This window comes from Chelonoidis abingdonii, chromosome 2, assembly GCF_003597395.2.
Source record: "Chelonoidis abingdonii isolate Lonesome George chromosome 2, CheloAbing_2.0, whole genome shotgun sequence".
Classification (NCBI taxonomy): Eukaryota; Metazoa; Chordata; order Testudines; family Testudinidae; genus Chelonoidis; species Chelonoidis abingdonii.
In genome coordinates, this window is record NC_133770.1 from 79,824,182 (window position 1) to 79,841,706 (window position 17,525).

At 38.3% G+C, this 17,525-nt stretch overlaps 1 protein-coding gene across 2 annotated transcripts in view; it reads left to right on the forward strand.

Annotated features, from left to right (window-relative positions):
* GPD1L (glycerol-3-phosphate dehydrogenase 1 like) overlaps positions 1 to 17,525 on the forward strand; it is a 42,844-nt gene that overhangs the window by 17,509 nt on the left and 7,810 nt on the right. The window contains exons 2-5 of one of the 2 annotated variants that reach the window (XM_032784154.2): positions 2,020 to 2,197; positions 4,086 to 4,226; positions 8,224 to 8,362; positions 9,533 to 9,645. In XM_032784154.2, coding sequence (XP_032640045.2) covers positions 2,020 to 2,197; positions 4,086 to 4,226; positions 8,224 to 8,362; positions 9,533 to 9,645 — 571 coding nt within the window. The remainder of the gene's footprint in view (positions 1 to 2,019; positions 2,198 to 4,085; positions 4,227 to 8,223; positions 8,363 to 9,532; positions 9,646 to 17,525) is intronic. The other variant, XM_075062482.1, reaches the window with a different exon arrangement.

The following is a 17,525-nucleotide window of genomic DNA, read 5'->3' on the forward strand; positions in this document are numbered from 1 at the left end:
AATATAAAGTGAGCACTGTACACTTTGTATTCTGTGTTGTAATTGAAATCAGTATATTTGAAAATGTAGAAAATATCCAAAAATATTTAAATAAATGGTATTCTATTATTAACTGTATGATTAATCATGCGATTAATGGTGTTTAATTTTTTTAATCACTTGACAGCCTTAATGCAAATACTTTAGGCTAGTCAGTGTATGGTACAGTACAATAAAAACAAAACAAAAACCATGTGCACATTTAGGCTGAGCTAGAATTAACACTGTATTTCTCTGTCAACTGTGTTTGCAAAATACTTAGTGGAGATTAAGACCGAAGAGAAAAACTTTACAGTCTTTATTTAAATATAGTACTAAAAAAAGTCATGTTTTTATAGCCCCTTCCATCCAAAAAACTCAAAACACTTTACACACAACACACCTTGTGATATATTAAATATTATTATTTCCGTTGCAGAGACAGGAAAACTGAAATAGATTGGTAAGGTAAATTACCTATAGTAACACAAGATAGTTGGTGACAGAACTAGGCAAAGAACCCTGAACTCTAATCTACCACTCCTACGTTCTGGCCATTACATCAAAGTCCCTCTCTGTTTTAATTCCTAAGTCTTAAAAGCTAATTTTCATCCCCTTTTCTTACTCCCTAAGCAAAGTAAATTAGTTCAGGACAATAACTTGCCTTATGCTTTCCAGGATGTAGCCGGCAGGCATTGCATTATTTATAATCAAGATGTTAGTTTTGGTAACATTGTCACCTTCTTCGCTCAGGAAATTTTGAACATGAACATGAAATACTGCTGTAAAAAGAAATACTCTATTAAAAAACACTTTCTTGCAGTCTTTTAAAGAAATAACACTTTTATGATTTAATTCAACAAGAATTGTTATATGTAGTCAAAACCTTTACATGGCATGTTAGAAATATGTCTTATGCTTACTAAGTGATCACAAGGACTGAAATAGCCAAATCCCTACTGCTGCATTAAAAGCTCTTATAGAATGAATCTAATTCACTACAAATACTCTGTAATAAGCTTTGACTGTTACGGAATCATGCTAGGGGCTTATATATGGCTAAATTTATAAAGTTAAAACAGTATCTTGCCTCTTAATATCCAGTCTTTTAAAGCACACACCTTTTTTCCTGCTCCCACGCCCGTGAAGTTATTTCTGATGTCCTCCCCTTAGGCTATGGGGCAGGTGAGGGCAAATGGGAGAATGCAGGAAATTAATAATGATAGTAATAAGTAACATAAAAACCCCACACATGCACACACAAATCATGAACCCAAGGCCATTAGAAGTGGGAGAATCTACTCTTCTCCCTCATAAATAGTTCTTGTACCTGACTGCTATTGCTTGTAACTTTCCCTGCATAATGGCATTCTTGGGCAGTTTCACTGTTGTCCGGAGATCTGAGTAAATTTGACTCCAGAATCTTGTTAATTTTTTTCTGCTGGTGTTTGGGAGGGGAAAGGATTTGAACAGCAATGAAACTGTTTGTCTGCAAACTCGGGAAGATAGCACTGCATCAGATCACATTTGAAAGACTGTCAAGCTTCTCACCACTGGCAAGAGGATTTTACAAAACTTGCTGACCCATCATTTCTTTTTTAAATTTAATTTTTTAATTATTTAGAGTTGTATGTAGCTTCTTACCACTGCATTGAAAAATATAATCCTTTTGAATTTGTGCATATGAAGTTACTGAACTCCCCCTGGATGTCTGATGAGCAGAAGCAGCAATTGGAGCATGAGTAAATGTTTCAGTTTGCTGAGCTCTTTTCTGACTGTATTTGTTTAAGCAAAAGCAAACTATATGAATGATTGGTTGATTCCCCCCTCCCATTTTATTAGTTCAAATTTTTTAAATAGTAATTGGACCAATTGCCTGGGCATTTTGGGGGTGGGTAGGATGGCGAGTGTGTGTGTGTGTGTGTGTTAAGTGAACTTTTTTTCTGGAACAAAGTTACTATAATTTTGGAATACCTTCTTTTTCTGTTTTCTTTCCTACAGGGGCTCTGCTGTTGCCAAAATAATAGGCAATAATGTAAAAAATATGCAAAAGTTTGCTTCCACAGTGAAAATGTGGGTCTTTGAGGAAAATATTAATGGGAGAAAACTGACAGATATAATAAATAATGAACATGAAAATGTAAAATATCTCCCTGGATACAAGCTGCCAGAAAATGTGGTAAGACTTGGAAGCTAAACTTGGTGCGTGCGTATGTGTGTATAAAAATTGCTTATAGTCAAAAGTGAGATAGGAGTTTGTCTCATTCACTTTTTTGCTTTTGGTCAAACTCTAACTATTTTGTTAATGATGTGGGCACAATCAAGGGTTCCGAACAGCTGAGCTCTCTAAGGTAGTTGATAGCTAACATAATCTTGTAATAGATTTTCCCTTTCAATGACTTTATGGCACCATATACTATATTGTGTATAAATGCAAATACGTGAAAATAATAATGCCTTTGCCCATAACCATAAAGATTTGCCCTCTATTTTGGAAAGGAACTGACTGGCAAGTTTGGAAGAAAGGTGGGATTTCAGACCCTTTGGAAGTTCACTGCTGAAAGTTGCATTGAATTATACATAGGCTGTTCACTTTTGTAGTCATTTATGCCAGTGTAAAGTGCTGCCAAACCTGAATGGTGGCATTTTTCACGCAGTTCGCGCTGGTGTAAATGACAACATATTGTTGTGGGCAATCATGAATCTGGCCCAGAAAGAGCTAGAAGTAGGAGGAGAGAGCAGCAACTGAAAACTTAATAGGAAAACCTATGGGTTAAAAACTGCCTGTAGCTAGATTATGGTTCTGTTGGTGCCATTGAAACCTAAATGTTGCACCAGTCTCCTAATGTGAAGTAAATCATAGACTCATAGAACTGGAAGAGACCTCAAGAGGTCATGTAGTCCAGTCCCCTGCACTCATGGCAGGACTAAGTATTATCCAGACCATCCCTGACAGATGTTTGTCTAACCTGCTCTTAAAAATCTCCAATGATGGAGATTCCACACTCTCCCTAGGCAATTTATTATTTCCCTTTTGTCATAGCCAGGGAAACTTTGGTGTTACCCAGGTTGTTCATGTTCATTACCTCCATCAATAGTGATTGCAGAGGCCACTGTACAGCCCCAGAACTCATTTTTGGTGCCTTTTTTATTTCAAGTGTGGTTAAACATGAGAAATACTTTAAAGTCCTCATCACTTGTTGGAAAAGGGTGAAGTCTGGCAGGTGGCTTGGAAGCTGGTCACCTTAAAAAGAAAAACAAAACCTTTTAAGAATTAAAAATAGAATATCAGGAAACATGTAAGAGAGCCTGGTGAAGGTGTTTTGTTTTTGTTTTTTTAAACAGGACATGTCTGTATTACAAGCACTACAGTGGCACATCTGTGGTGTTGCGGCATTGTAATGTAGGCACTTGCTATAGCGAGAGGGAAGGGTTTTTTCCATCGCTGTAGTAAATATACCTCTTCGAGAGGTGGTAGCTTAGGTTGGCTTAACTATGTCTCTGAGGAGTGTGAATTTTTCACAGCCTCGAGCAATGTAGCTAGCTCGACCTAAGTTTTTTAAGTGTAGACCAGGACTCAGTTTTCTGGGTGCAGTAGTGTATTAGAAATGTAAACTGTTTTGCCAAACCAGCATCTAGGGAAGAGACATTCAAAAACGGCCTCTAATTTTGCATTTCAATCAATTAGGTTGTGAATATTAGTTAGATGTCTGAACTCTGATTTGTAGGTGCGAACATCATTTGCTCCTGCAAATTTGGTAGTTAGCTGTCTAAATTCTGTCATTTGCAGGTACAGTTGATTGTGTCCACAATATTTGAAGGTGGGGAAATGCCCCTTTCAAAATCTGGCCAAATATGTTTTGGGTTGAGTTGGCTTGAAAGCACTTGATGTTTTGCATTTGTAGGAATGTAATGTGCATGGGTTTTTTTTCTCTTATTGATATAACGTGATAGAACTGATCATTCTCAGAAAGCTCTTCTAGATTATTTTTAGAGAACTTTTGAATAGAATTAATTTTTTAAAGATTATTTTGTTTCAACCCGCTTTTTCTCCCATAATTGTGCAGGTTGCCATTCCAAATCTTAACGAAGCTGTGCAAGATGCAGACTTGTTGGTCTTTGTCATTCCTCATCAGTTTATTCATAAGATCTGTGATGAGATCACAGGACGGGTACCAAAGAAAGCTGTTGGGATAACGCTCATCAAGGTATAATAAATGCTATATATTAACATTGTCAATATATAATGGAATCTTCTGAAACCATTCAACCGAGAGTTTGAGATGAAAAATCTTTCCCTGTCCCAGCCAAATTGTTGTTTTTTCTTGTTTGTTAAGTAGGACTTCTTTGGATGTACAATCAGAATTTGAGTCCTGGTCACTAGTGAATCGTTATGCAGTGTTTTTTATTTTATTCTGTCATTTTCAGTAAGAGGGAGGTGAGACTGCTTACAAGTCTAACTTCAAAAAAAATGTTTTGCACCACCAGGCTTTTCAGCGTATTACTTTCTGATTCTGGACACATCATTAGATGGAGAGCAGAGCACAAATATAATAGTCTGGTTGTTAATTCACATCCCAAATACTGATCTAATCATTTTAAAAATTGACGAGAGAATCTCATGTGACTGAGTGCACAGTGCTCTTGTTCACATCAAAGATTTTGCTGCAACAAGAGAAACTGTTCTGAGCCATCCAAAAAGATAAACCAGTCCCAGTATGGGAACTTGTTGGGAACAGCATTTTAAAGGGGCTTTCATAGAGCTGGAGGCAAGGGAGTTTCTATTTTAAATGACATTTTGTTTCTGAGTATTAAGCTGGGGTAGGTCTGGTTATTCCAACAAGCTTCTAGAAGATATTACGTTGTTCCTGCTCTTCATTTGGTTGAGGGTGGGGGTGCTCTGTTTTCTCGGCACAAGTTCCTCTGTCTGTTCTCATTCCTGGCACAGGTTCACCCTCCAGATTTTTCATTTTTTATTTTTTAAATAAATTTAGCTCTCTTTAGTTTAGCTGAAACCATTGAATCTTGTTTTTGTCAGTGCTGCCCTATTGAAGAGATTTAGTCTCGAAAGCTTGAATTTTATTAAAAGGTAACACTGCTCTATTTCGGGTGTTGTACTTTATAGATAAATTTTTGATTATACATTAATTGAATTGAAGGATGAAAGAAATAGGGCACATGGTTCTGGCATAGGGTTGAAAGCAATAAATATATAGTGATGAAAACTTCCATGTCAGCCATCTGGCTATCGGAGATGAAAATAAAATCCCAGACTGAACATTTTGAAATCACCAAGTAGCCTACACCAACAGAATTGAGGACATGTTCCTTCACTCTCTTTCCTTAAACTCTTGAGTGAAATGTAATTGATTCTTCCCTAACTTATTCTGGCCTATATGATTACCGTGATGTCATTTATGTCAGTGTGAAACAAGAATAACTCTAAAAGTCAGTCTGGTTACTGTGGCTTTTCCACAGATCAGATTTGGATCAGAAACTGGGTCTATATTCCTTTAAAAATACAGTTTAAATTCTTGATAGTTATTGACTGTATTTATGTAAAGAATAAATATTTAAAGCACTGGTAAAATTATGCAAAGGAAAATATTTATTTATGCAAGGGAAAACATTTTCTATTTTTTCTAAAAACATTAGTATATTCTTAGTCTGAATATTTAATGTAATGTTGGATGACATCTCTTACACAAGCCAGAACTGGTTACCAGACAACTTCCCATTGTTAAGCTGCTTCTATGGTCCAGTAGGTGCTCTCTTGAAAGAAATGGTGCAAAATTTTTTTTTATTCTGTTGCACCTGTGTGCAAACTACCAATTTCCACTTTCTGTCAATGGGACAAAAATCTGTACAAAGGGGCAGAGATCTCATCTTGCTAACAAAAGAGCATGTGAGAATGGAATCATCTCACCATTTGTAAGTAATGGAGGATTTTTTTATTTCTAAGCACATGCATGTGCGTGCATGTATACACACACTTTCTCTCCTTATATCGCTATGCAAGTACATTTAGTGTGGCCACAGGTAACAAATGCTGTAGTTAGTGTAGTTCTGCTCTGAAAGAGGGCTATGTAAAATGGCATCAGTGGGCTCCTCTCTTTGTCTGATTTCTATATGCAGTATACTCTCTTTACAAATAAAAGGTGTATGTTTAACTGCCAGACCTGGAAACTCAACCTAATACGTGAAAATAAAACTGGGTCTTTGGTGAATGATAAAGGTGAATGCCGGATGAGGCCCTGAATGATGCATCTGTAATCATGTTGCCTTAAATTGATTATGACAGGGTAAATGACTGGAACTCAGTAAATGTTTGTGTTGAATAATAAGAGGAAATGGAATCCAACTTGCTTTTTTAGCATTGCAGTACAAGAAGAGCACAGGAGAGAAAAGCAATTTGAAAGCTTCTCTGCCCAGCCTTTGGGTTGTTCTAATTTACATCTAGTTCCCACTGGTGACCATTGCAGCATCTAGATCTATTGCCCTGGCCTATGTTGGGAGCCATTACATTGGCTCGACACCACATGGGGAATACCCCTACACTGTGGAAGTTCTCAGGTCAGATTCACCTGGGTTCCTGCTTCTTTTAAGATCAACTTCAGCCCTAGTAGAAGCAGGTGCAGCTCTCTTTGACTTCAGCAGAAGTCCACGGCAGGCCTGGATTTAGTACCCAGTCACATGTGATCTCTTCTCAATGCAGGTTATTCATTCAAGTGCACAAATTCATATCTAGATAGTTGTTCCAAATGCCTTTTAAAGAGACTGGCAGCTGTTGGTTAATTACCTCTTCGGGGACCTAGTAAATAGACTGTCAAGACATCTTTGGAGCTGTTAAAAAACAACACATACATGAGCATGCTTTCAGATTCTCATTACTGAACAATATGGTCCACAAAGATGTTAAGTGAGAGCATGAGAGTGAAAAAAGTAATGCACAGTATAGTAATTGACTTACATTTTAATTGGCTGGTTTCATACGTGTCTCTCACAATGTCTCTTAGTTGTGCAGTGTTTTTAAAAATAAACCATTTTTTGAGCCTTAGGATTGCAAAACTCTGCCTGCCAGGAATGTCTTCTGTGGCTTGTATAAAGTTAAATAGATTTGAGCAATACCTTTTTATACTTAAAAAAAAAAAAAAAAAAAAAAAATAAGGCCATGGTGTAGTTCAAAGTGATGCTCTTCTGTGTGCTAGATATGAGAAACTATTTAAAAATAAGGATTTACAAAGTAAATGTTTCTATAACCTAAATATTTATACTTTTGGGAAGGAGGTGGACAATTTTGAGCCTTGTGCTTCTACAGAGGGAAAAAGCACAGTTAATTCACCACATTTTGGTTTCATGGGAGAAATAACTTTGGACGAAGGAGGTACTGCAGTTCTCTGAAAAAGGCACAAGCAGTCAGGAGTTCTGGATTCTATTCTCCACTCTGGCACTGATCTACTCAAGGCACATCAGTCTCTCTCTGCCCCAGTTTCTCTATCTCTGGAGAACAGGGATAATGATATTTCAGTAAAGCACTTTGAAATCAATAGATGAAAAATGCTACGTTAGAGCAAAAGTATTGTTAGTCAGCTTCTTCCATATCTACAAATGGGCTTTACACGTTATAGTAGTGTTCCAGATGACTGAACTCTGATTAATGACAGCAACGGCTTACCAGTCAAGCACAAAGCAATTTCTCTGCGATATTTCAATTTGAGTGTTTTCCCCACAAAATATTATATAAAAATATTAAAATCCAATCCTGTTAGTTTCTAGGCCTTGTTGTTTTCTACTGAGGTCAATGGGCCAGCTCCTCAACAGGTGGAAATCAGTGTCCCTCCATTGACTTCAGTAGGGGGGACATTCCTTTACATCATCTGAGGATCTGTTCCCAGGGGAGATGAACTTGCAGCACGTTACAGGACTGGGCCATTTATTTAGCACAAAATAAACCCTGTTGTCATCATCTAGATGTTGGTAGTTAATTCCCAATTTTTAAGTGCAATTTTGTATCATAAAAGGTCACAGTAGAGGCAAGGCTGTATAGACAGATGTCTGTGTGGCTTTTCTCAGTGGTAGCAAGTCCACTATCTTCTGTCACTAACTGGATAAACTTTATTGTAGCTTCCACCTAGGAAGGATAATTGTGATGCAGTCCATTCTGTCTAATGCCTGCTCAGTAATTCACTTTAATGTTGGCTGCAGGGAATAGATGAAGGCCCAGAGGGACTCAAACTGATTTCTGACATTATTCGAGAGAAAATGGGAATAGACATCAGTGTGCTGATGGGAGCTAACATTGCCAACGAGGTAGCAGCAGAGAAGTTCTGTGAAACAACAATAGGTAACATTCTGTGTAATTAAAATGTTTAAAATATCGATGTCTATGTTCAAAACTCCACATTGAATAATTTGAACATCACCATTGCCAGCTTTAATCAATCATTATCAGGAGCTGCTAAGTCTTTCCTATTTAATTTCTGAACTTCCTATAATGTTTGCACTTCCAAATGTAGCAGTAAGACATTGGGAGGAGAGATGCTGAAATCTCATTAGGATAGTGTCTTCAGAGCCGACCCTTATGTCTTTTACAATAAAATAATTACCAACCCACAACATAACAATTATACTGTTTAATACTGATAAAAGTAGCCATGCCACTGCTGTGCAGAACATTTTGCTACATGGGTTGCTACACAGTCTAAGATCAAGTGATTAGATGTTGTTTAGTACAGGTGTTGCAGCTTGTGAAACTCTCTCTTTCCATATTTATGACTTTTTAAGGGTGCTACTGTATCCTTTGTAGGTTTTCATCGTAACTAATTCTTCCAAACTGCGGGTGTTGGCCTTGATTCTGCAATTGGAGCTACTAGCACCGATTTCTCTACACCCATCTAAGCCTGGAGAGATTTCACAAAGTCTAACATGTGCATTCAAATATATACAGCTGTGTGCAATCTGAGGGAGTTAATGTTGTTAGACCATTAATTTTTTTTTTTACTTTTGTGTCGTTAGCTTTGTGAGCTTAGTGTCACATTAACATCTCTTGCATATAATTATTGTAGATGTTTGATTTAATTTAAAGTGTTGGCAGACCCTTCTTTTTTAGGGCAACATTAGCTTGCTGGGTTATTACGGTATCTGTGACTTGCTTTACCAGTAGGTATGAACATGTGCTTAAAGTACTTCATAGAATTGAAGCTGCTGAGATGATAACTTTGGACAAATTTTTTTAAACCAATTTTAATTATTTAAATAATAAGAAAACAAGGGAAATGAATTTAAACAAAAAGGAGGTGGTGGTGAAGTTATATGATTGTTGTTCTGTTTATTCTGAGCTCTTAGACTACTGGTAAATGTCTCCATGTTAAGAACTATCTTTGTTTTTCCCCACTTCACCTCCCTCCAACCATCTAACTCCTGCTTTGAAGTATTATGCCTTGCACTAAAAAGCCAGGATAATAAATGAATACATTATTCATTGCTTGCTTCTCCCCTCCCCACCTCCAAACAGGCAGTAAAATCCTGGAGAACGGCCTTCTTTTCAAAGAACTCCTGCAGACGCCAAATTTCCGAATAACTGTAGTAGACGATGCAGATACTGTTGAGCTTTGTGGCGCTCTTAAGGTACAGTTAGCCATGCTGAATTTTTATGACTAGGGAAGGGAGATGACGGGGGGGAGTATTTACTCCTTAAAGGTTGTCTCTTTGTGTGTTTCTCTAAAATATAAAAAAAAAACATGCTTTAAAACTAAAATAATTGAACATACAACTCTGTAAATACTAGACATAAAGCTGGAGAGAGGCATGTGGTTAGTGCATGGACCTCTACATCAAGATATCCTGAGTTCTGGTCCTACTTCTGCTGCTTACTGGCTCTGTGGCTTCATGCAAGTTATGCTGCATCTACACTCCTGAAACACTTTCAAAATCCATTCCAGCCTCTGGGCAAGGTCTGTGTGTACAGCAGCCCCTATGCAAGGTGAGAGGAATGTGAAGCTGAAATTAACTTTTTTTGCACTGGAAACCACATAGTTCCCTTGCTCCCTATCTCATTTGTTTATAGAAGCCACTTCTACTGGCACGGTTATACCGACCGTATAGGTGGGACACAACTCTGCTAAAACAGTTTTTGAAAGACTTATCCCAGACCAGGTGTTTTAGCAAAGTTATGTCCCATCTATACAATTGGCTCAACTGTGCCAGCTGGAATGGCTTTGAAAAAAAGAGAGAGGCAGAGAGCAGTCTAGTCAGACACTGCCTGGTTAGGTATTAACTCCAGATTTACATTCCTCTTCCCTTAAGTAGGTACTTCGGTGAAGCAGTATAAGGTGTCCTGGAGAGAAGAGAGAGAATAGCAAGGCCCTGTGCTCAGGTATCAAAGGGTGAACCCCAGACTGGGAATTTCCTTTTTAGGCCTGTTTTTGCTTGTGGTACCTAGTTTTGGCTTTTTCTGATAAAGCCTTGCACTTGCTGAGAAATCTTGTGAATTGCTATTTTCATCCTATCAGGTTAGAGGTAGTTTGAGAAGCATGGATGGGGCCTTAGTCTCCCTTGTCCAGTTTCACCACAGGTATAAGCTTGTAGATTGCCACTGACTTCGCTAGGACTTCATCTATGTAACACCAGTGGTGAATTTGGCCCTCTGAGCCATAGTTTCTCCATCTGCAAATGAGAATAGCAATAAATACATTTCTGGGAGATGGGCAGTAAGTAGTAAAGGGACTCCATGAACATGAAATCACAACAGTTTTTAAAAATGAGTTAAAAGTAACTTCAGGAACTGGACTTGAGTCTGCATTATGCTGCCATTTTCATACTCTTTAAAATGGGTTTTCTCTCCCCTGTTGCTATGTGATGAAAGACCCATGCAAACAATAAGGAAAACAAGTAAACTGACTAAGCACAAACTGCTGTCAAATGTGCACAGAGTAAACCTAAAAATGGAGAATGTCTTCTAATTGCTTCCAGCTGTAGCAATTTGAGATGATGGTTGCAACTCTAGTGGGTATAAATATTTTTCGGACAAGAAGTGGGATTTTTTTTTTTCATTACCAGTGTGTCTTTCTCAAATAGTGAATGTTGGTTCAGCACTTTGAAGATGTAAAGCAGTATATTGTTGTATACAAATCTTGTGCGTGTATTCTCCAAACTTATATTGGATAAGGTTTGTGCAGAATGGCTGAACAGTAAAACAAATATTTTTTCAGTTCTTTCAAAGAACTACAAAGCTGTTTTTTCTTTTGTTTTTGCAACTGAATTGTACCGATAGGAAGTGAAGTATAGCTTAAAATGATTCCGAGTGATTTTTTTTTCTTTTAGGGTTAATGTACAGGAAATTTTTATATATGTTTTTAATGGCTTGGGTCCCTGGCCAGTTATACAGTAGTTCATGTTCTCTGTGATGGGAAGCAATTTCACTGAACACAGTCATGTACTGGTAAAGCTACGTTTATGATACTTTAGAAAATAACTGAAAAGAAAAATAAAACTCCCAAATATAATAAAGTAATATGTAGTGCTAGTCAGCATAAACACTGTAATGATTAGTAAACGTTACATGAAATACTCTATTTTACTTAAGGGGCTCTTTGGTTCCTGGTTCTGTTAGTCAGATTGAGGTGGTTGGGGGGGCGGGGGAGGGAGGGGATCATGGAATCTTAAACCACATTCTGGTAATTTGCAGGAGATGAGGAGCCTGGTTTTCAAATAGCTTTTGCTATGGATCTGGCATATTTAAATCCTGCTTGAAATTATGTACAAACTCGTAGTTTTTTTTTTAATTTCATGAAAACCTTTATTTGGGTCTTACCATTTAAACAACGTGGGGTTTTTTTTTGTTTGTTTTGGGTTTTTTTGTCTGTCATGGAGAGCACTTTTTTTCTTTAAACCTAAGTTTTGTGCCAAATTTGTCCTGACTGTTGGTATGTAAACACTTCCAGGAGCTGTTCATAATTCAAACATTGCTCTCTTGGGCTAGTACATTGAGAACCTCAATGTGAACTTGACTAGCCAGTTTACTTTAAGTTTCTAACCTATTTTTCTTGTCTATGCTAAGCAAAATGGGGGTGAAGGGAACAGATAGTAAAATATAAACTAGGCTACTTTAAAATAGAGAGGATTTTTAAAATGTTATTAATGGTAATTTATTAATCTTTTTTTCTTGTTTTGTTTTTGAAGATATGATTAACCTGGTTGTATCTGTTTTTTAAATGATCATATTTTAGAGTACAGATGGGTGCTAGCTTTTAAAATCTGTTCAGGAATTTTCCTGTCTCTTCAATATGATTGGGAATCACATCATGGTAAATTGGTGAAAACTGGAGCTATGTAATTTCACTCTTTGAAAAGTGAGAGGGAAAACTATGTGATCCATGACGACAACATGCTATACTGTGAGGGTACTGTTGTAAATAAAGAGAGATTCTGACCTTAACTTCTGCAGCAGTGCCTACTTTAATTGTCTGCAGTACCATTGAATCCATCCCAATACTTGCTTTTGGAGGACCAATTAGTAAAATGCAACTACAGTATTTATTTTAGAGTATGTGAGGTGCTTACATGATTCTGGTTTCTGCAGCATAGTTTAAACAAAAACGTATGAAAACAAGATCTTTATAATATTCCAGCTTTATTTCTTGCATAATATACTGGTATACAATAGAAGATTATGATACAGCTAAAACTCTGGACTAGTTTCATTCCTTTCTCCTCCTCCCTCACTCCTCCAAACAGGGATAGTTTCAATATGGATGATTGCCTAAAGATTGAAAGGAACACAGAAGATAAGAGCTTTGAACAACAGCATCCTTCTGACTGATAATTTTACATTTGAAATTGTTCTGAAGTACATTTAAATGAAGACTAAAAATGGCTATCACAGCTGTGTGATCATGAAAGAACATCTGCTGTATAGCTGTTCAGATACGTTCTGAATATCTATTTCACTTGCTGTATTTATTTTCTCTGACAATGGGCTGATAGAGATATTTGGAAGTATAGAAAATTGAGAGCACTGAAATGGTAACTCTCAGAGTGTTTGAAATGTGAGTTGCAGTTCCGTCACTGGATCTAGTGGTATCGGGGAGAGAGCTAGAAATGGCGGTAAACAATAGCTTGCTGATTTTGTGAACAAGGTATTCACTAGTTTGTTCTGCATCAGTAAGGGTTCCTGTTATGAAATGCACTGAGAATTAGACACATAGGCTTTAAGGCCAGAAGGAACCATTGTGGTCATCTCGTATGACCTCCTGCAAATTGCAGGCCACAGAATCTCACCTACTCCTGAAATAGACCCCTAATCTCTGATTGAGTTACTGAAATCCTGAACTAATGATTTAAAGACTTCAAGTTACAGAGAATCTGCCATTTACACTAGTTTAAATCTGCAAGTGACCCATGCCCCATGCTGCGGAGTAAGGCAAAAAAACAAAAACAAACCAGTCCGATCTGACCTGAAGGAAAATTCCTTCCCAACCCATATGTCTGTTATCTCACTCCTTTCTGCAAAACGATATGTGTAAGCAGAAGGGAAAACAGGCTCTAATACTTGTATGAGTATCCTTAGACACCAACTCAGGTTTGCAGCACAGATGAAGACATGAAATCGTACATGGATTACACTCTGCTTTTCCTTTTACTATCAACTTAATTGTGGACAGAGAGTGTGTGGTTAAAAAAGGCCTCTGAAACCATATGCGTCAGCACAATGAGGGACTCCATAAACTTACTGTCAAAACCAATGTTGGATTGCAAGTTTTAAATTATTCTTCATTGGCACTGACCCTTATGTTACAAAATGCTCATATGGTCATCAAAGTCTGCAACTGTAGCATATGCAATATCCATAGCCTTTTGATGATGATCAGATTTGCATTTCTGAAGGACTCTGTGTGATCACACTGAGTTGCTTATGAGAAGATGACTTCTCCACCTGTTCTACAACAGTCCCTAAACTCTGGGTAGGATCAAAACTCAGCCATCTTCTTGGGCTTCAACTTTATGTTATCTTATTGCTTAGATGTCTGTAAAAGTCCAGTCCTAGCTTATATCTGCTCTGTCTACTACTTAGATCCTCTCATCCCAGACTCAAGATACCTCTCTCAGGGCAGATTCATTTAGAAGCACTTCCTCCTTTTTTGTATTCACTCCAGTTGCTGGGCTTTCCTTGCTTACTTGAGATAGCTGGATAGTGGTGTTCAAAGTTGAGTTGTTGGCTCCTGTGTGCTAAGGTGCCACCATGGAGTGAGACCCAGAGTCACCTACAGGTGACCTTTTTTTAGTGTTTGTTTAAAAAAAAATAAAAGCTTTTCAGTAGTTTTATTTAATGTATTTATTTCATTTTAGCTTGGCTAGCTTGGGGCATTGAGTTGCTCGTATTTTCAAGTCATCATTAAGGCAACATTTTTAAACCATGAACCTGCAAAATGGAATTGCTGTAACTTTGCCTCCAAAACTCCCCAGCTGTATGCACAAACAGGTATTTGCATAGGTAAATTGAGTATTTGAGCTTGCAAACAGATAGGCACATTTCTGTGGTGCATAAATATGATTTCCTGCAAATGCAATGGATATGCATGTATCTGAAAATATAGAGGCTTTAGTGATAATAGAGCTCAGGATATCTGTGCTGCTGCATATTAATATCATGTATATTAAATCTTATAGGCAGCAGATGGTACTAGAGCTTGCACCTGTCAAATAATTTAATGGAACCTTGTCAACAGGAAAAAGAGTTTATTGATGGCAGCAAAAGGCAAAGGAGCATCTTAACTGTCAGAGTAGAGACCACTAGAGTGTATGTTAACATTGCTGTTACAAATTAAGGAGTGACAGTGTGGCCCAGTAGACAGAGCATTGCACTGGGACTCAGAGGACCTGGACTCTGTTCCTGGCACTGCCACTGGGTCTAGTGGGTGGGCTTGAGAAAGTCAGTTCACCTTTGCATATCTCTGTTTCCCCCATTTGTAAAATGATGATGATACTGACCTCCTTTTGTAAAGTGCTTTGAGATCTACTGATGAAAGCACCATGTACAAGGTGGTGGTATTATTATTTATTTATTTAGTTATTTATTTGTCTTCAAAATAAGACTCTCTTGTCTTGCACAGATCTTCATTAAACTGATCTTCTAATGGTCTCCAACCTTTTAAGCTAGAACAGAGGTTCTCCAGTTGTGATTTGTGGAGCACCTGATTGCTGTTGGTGAGAGCTTCTCCTTCACACATCCAGCAACTAAACTCTATTAAAAGAAAACTGAAACTGCATAGTGCTTCCCAATATTGCTTGCTGGAATTGCCGTATGGGTGTTCTGCAATAGGAAAGGAGGTGTCTACAAGACAATCTGTGGACCATGTTTCAGTATAGTAAGAAAAATTTGAGAGCTCTTGAGCTAGAAGTTGGCCCCAGTAGCACCTTTGCCCAAAACACATAGAATGTCACAAAAAAACCCCAAATATTTTCATGCATGCTTTTAAACTTCCTAACTTAGTCATTAACAAGCTTTCTTCGTACACGTCCATTCTTCACTGAGGACTGTAAAAGAAACCAAGCTTGATATTTCCGCCTAAGGTCCTTCCCCCGACCTTTCTTACTCCTCAGCCATCTGTATTCAAGACAGGCTGTTTTTCCTTTTGCCTGCATGCTGCCTGGGTGCCAGCAGCAGGATAAGTGAGAGCTCAGGAGAGAGAGTTTTCCTTGCTCTCAGCTCCTGTACCCAGCACCACAGTAATCCCTGGCAGCCAGGGGGACCACTTGCAGGGGAAATCCTGCTTAGCCTTGCAGGCTTGGGGTGGAGCATCTTAGTCAGTTGGTGGAGGTAGTGCATGTACAGTCTGGTTGGCACAAGATCTGGGGGGGGAGAATGTTCAGTTCTGAGGGACTCTTCAATGAATTTAGTGGCTGAACTCTTTCAAGTCTATACTGAGCACGTGTGAACTGAGATTTTTCAGAAGCTTATAACTTTGCCAAGTTTAAGTGAATTTTCATAGGGACAGCACAAGGCACAGCCCTGGCATCAAGACAAATGCCCTGCCAATTTGCAGGCCCCTGTTTCAAAGCATTAGTTTCTGAACAAAACAGCTGTGGGTTTTTTTTTTAAATATGTGCAAAACAATGTGCTTTTTCCCTAACCTTATTCTGAGAAAAGACGGAAGCATTTCTCTGATGCTTACCCAAAAATTGAGCCTAGGGCAGACACTTGACATGGAAAATTTCAGCCCAGATGGTTAGTTTGAAGTTATAACTTGAAACAGAGAATAATCAAACGTGTTAGGCAAACTTAACTATAGGCATTGCTACCTGTGCTACCTATAATACGACAATTCTCTCTCAACATATATATCTCCTTTCATGAATGAGAGGTCCGAGAAAAGTGGAAATACATAATGCGGCATGTGAATTCATAAAGTAGCTGTATGAGGCTATGATATCCCAGGTGTACCTACGCTATGAGGCACTATGTGTCAATCACTTCTTCATTACTTGCAGGCTAGGTGTCAGAATGTGCAATGGCAACATTGTAGAAAAGGTCTAACAAGCTGATACTTTCTGAGTTAAAACATGCACACTGTTTTCCCTGGTCAAGCTGGTCAAGGCCTGCTTAAAGCACTACTACTAGCTCTTCTATTCCCTCTGACAAACAAATAATGAAAGACAAAAGCAAACAATTTAAGCTCTCTGGGTCAAATTGTGGGTTGCCTAGGCTGAGCAGCTTTGAAGTATAGAGAGTAAACAAAGCCAAAATAGCAGAAATTGGAGGCTCACTTTCACCATTTATTGACATACAGTCTAAAAAATAGTGAGTGTCTGGCAGACAAATGGTTGGCACCTAAAGGGAAGTTTCATGCTATATCTGGATCGTACTGTTCAAAAACTGCAGCATGAATATCATGGAGAAACATCATAAAGTGGTACTGGTTCTTTCTGCATTAAGCTCTGCTATAGTGTCTCCAAGGAAGACAGTAGTGTCAGACGTGATCAGTACATCTGGGAAATGTATTCATCTCACATGTTTGGCCAGAACAGCAGCCTGTGCTGTATCAGGGAGGAGGGATGTAAAAGATGACAGAGAGGGACAGATTGGGCAATGCAATGTGGTTACAGCTTCCCCTTCTAGGGAGGTGAAAGGACTCAGCGCTGTTCAAAAAGCTTGTAGAATTAGCCAAACAGCAGCTTGGAATCTCCTAATGGAGAAAAGGATGTAGCAGCTGCCAGTTAAATATCAGCGGAGTCCAGGAGCACAAACACCATCTCCCCTGCCTGGGGTGATCACACACACATGCATGCTAGAGCACAATGATTGCTCCAGCTGTGTAGGTTATAGACCCCCATTTTGACTGGTGCAAAAGGATGTGTTCAAAACCTCCTGCACTAGCTTGGCTGAATTTGGCTCCTTGGTTTTTTGACTTCCTTACAGTATTCTCAACTTTAATCTTGTATTTGCGTTAGCTTTTGTACCTAAACCAGCCATCTATCTTACACAAGCGAGCAGGTATTTTTATATGTAA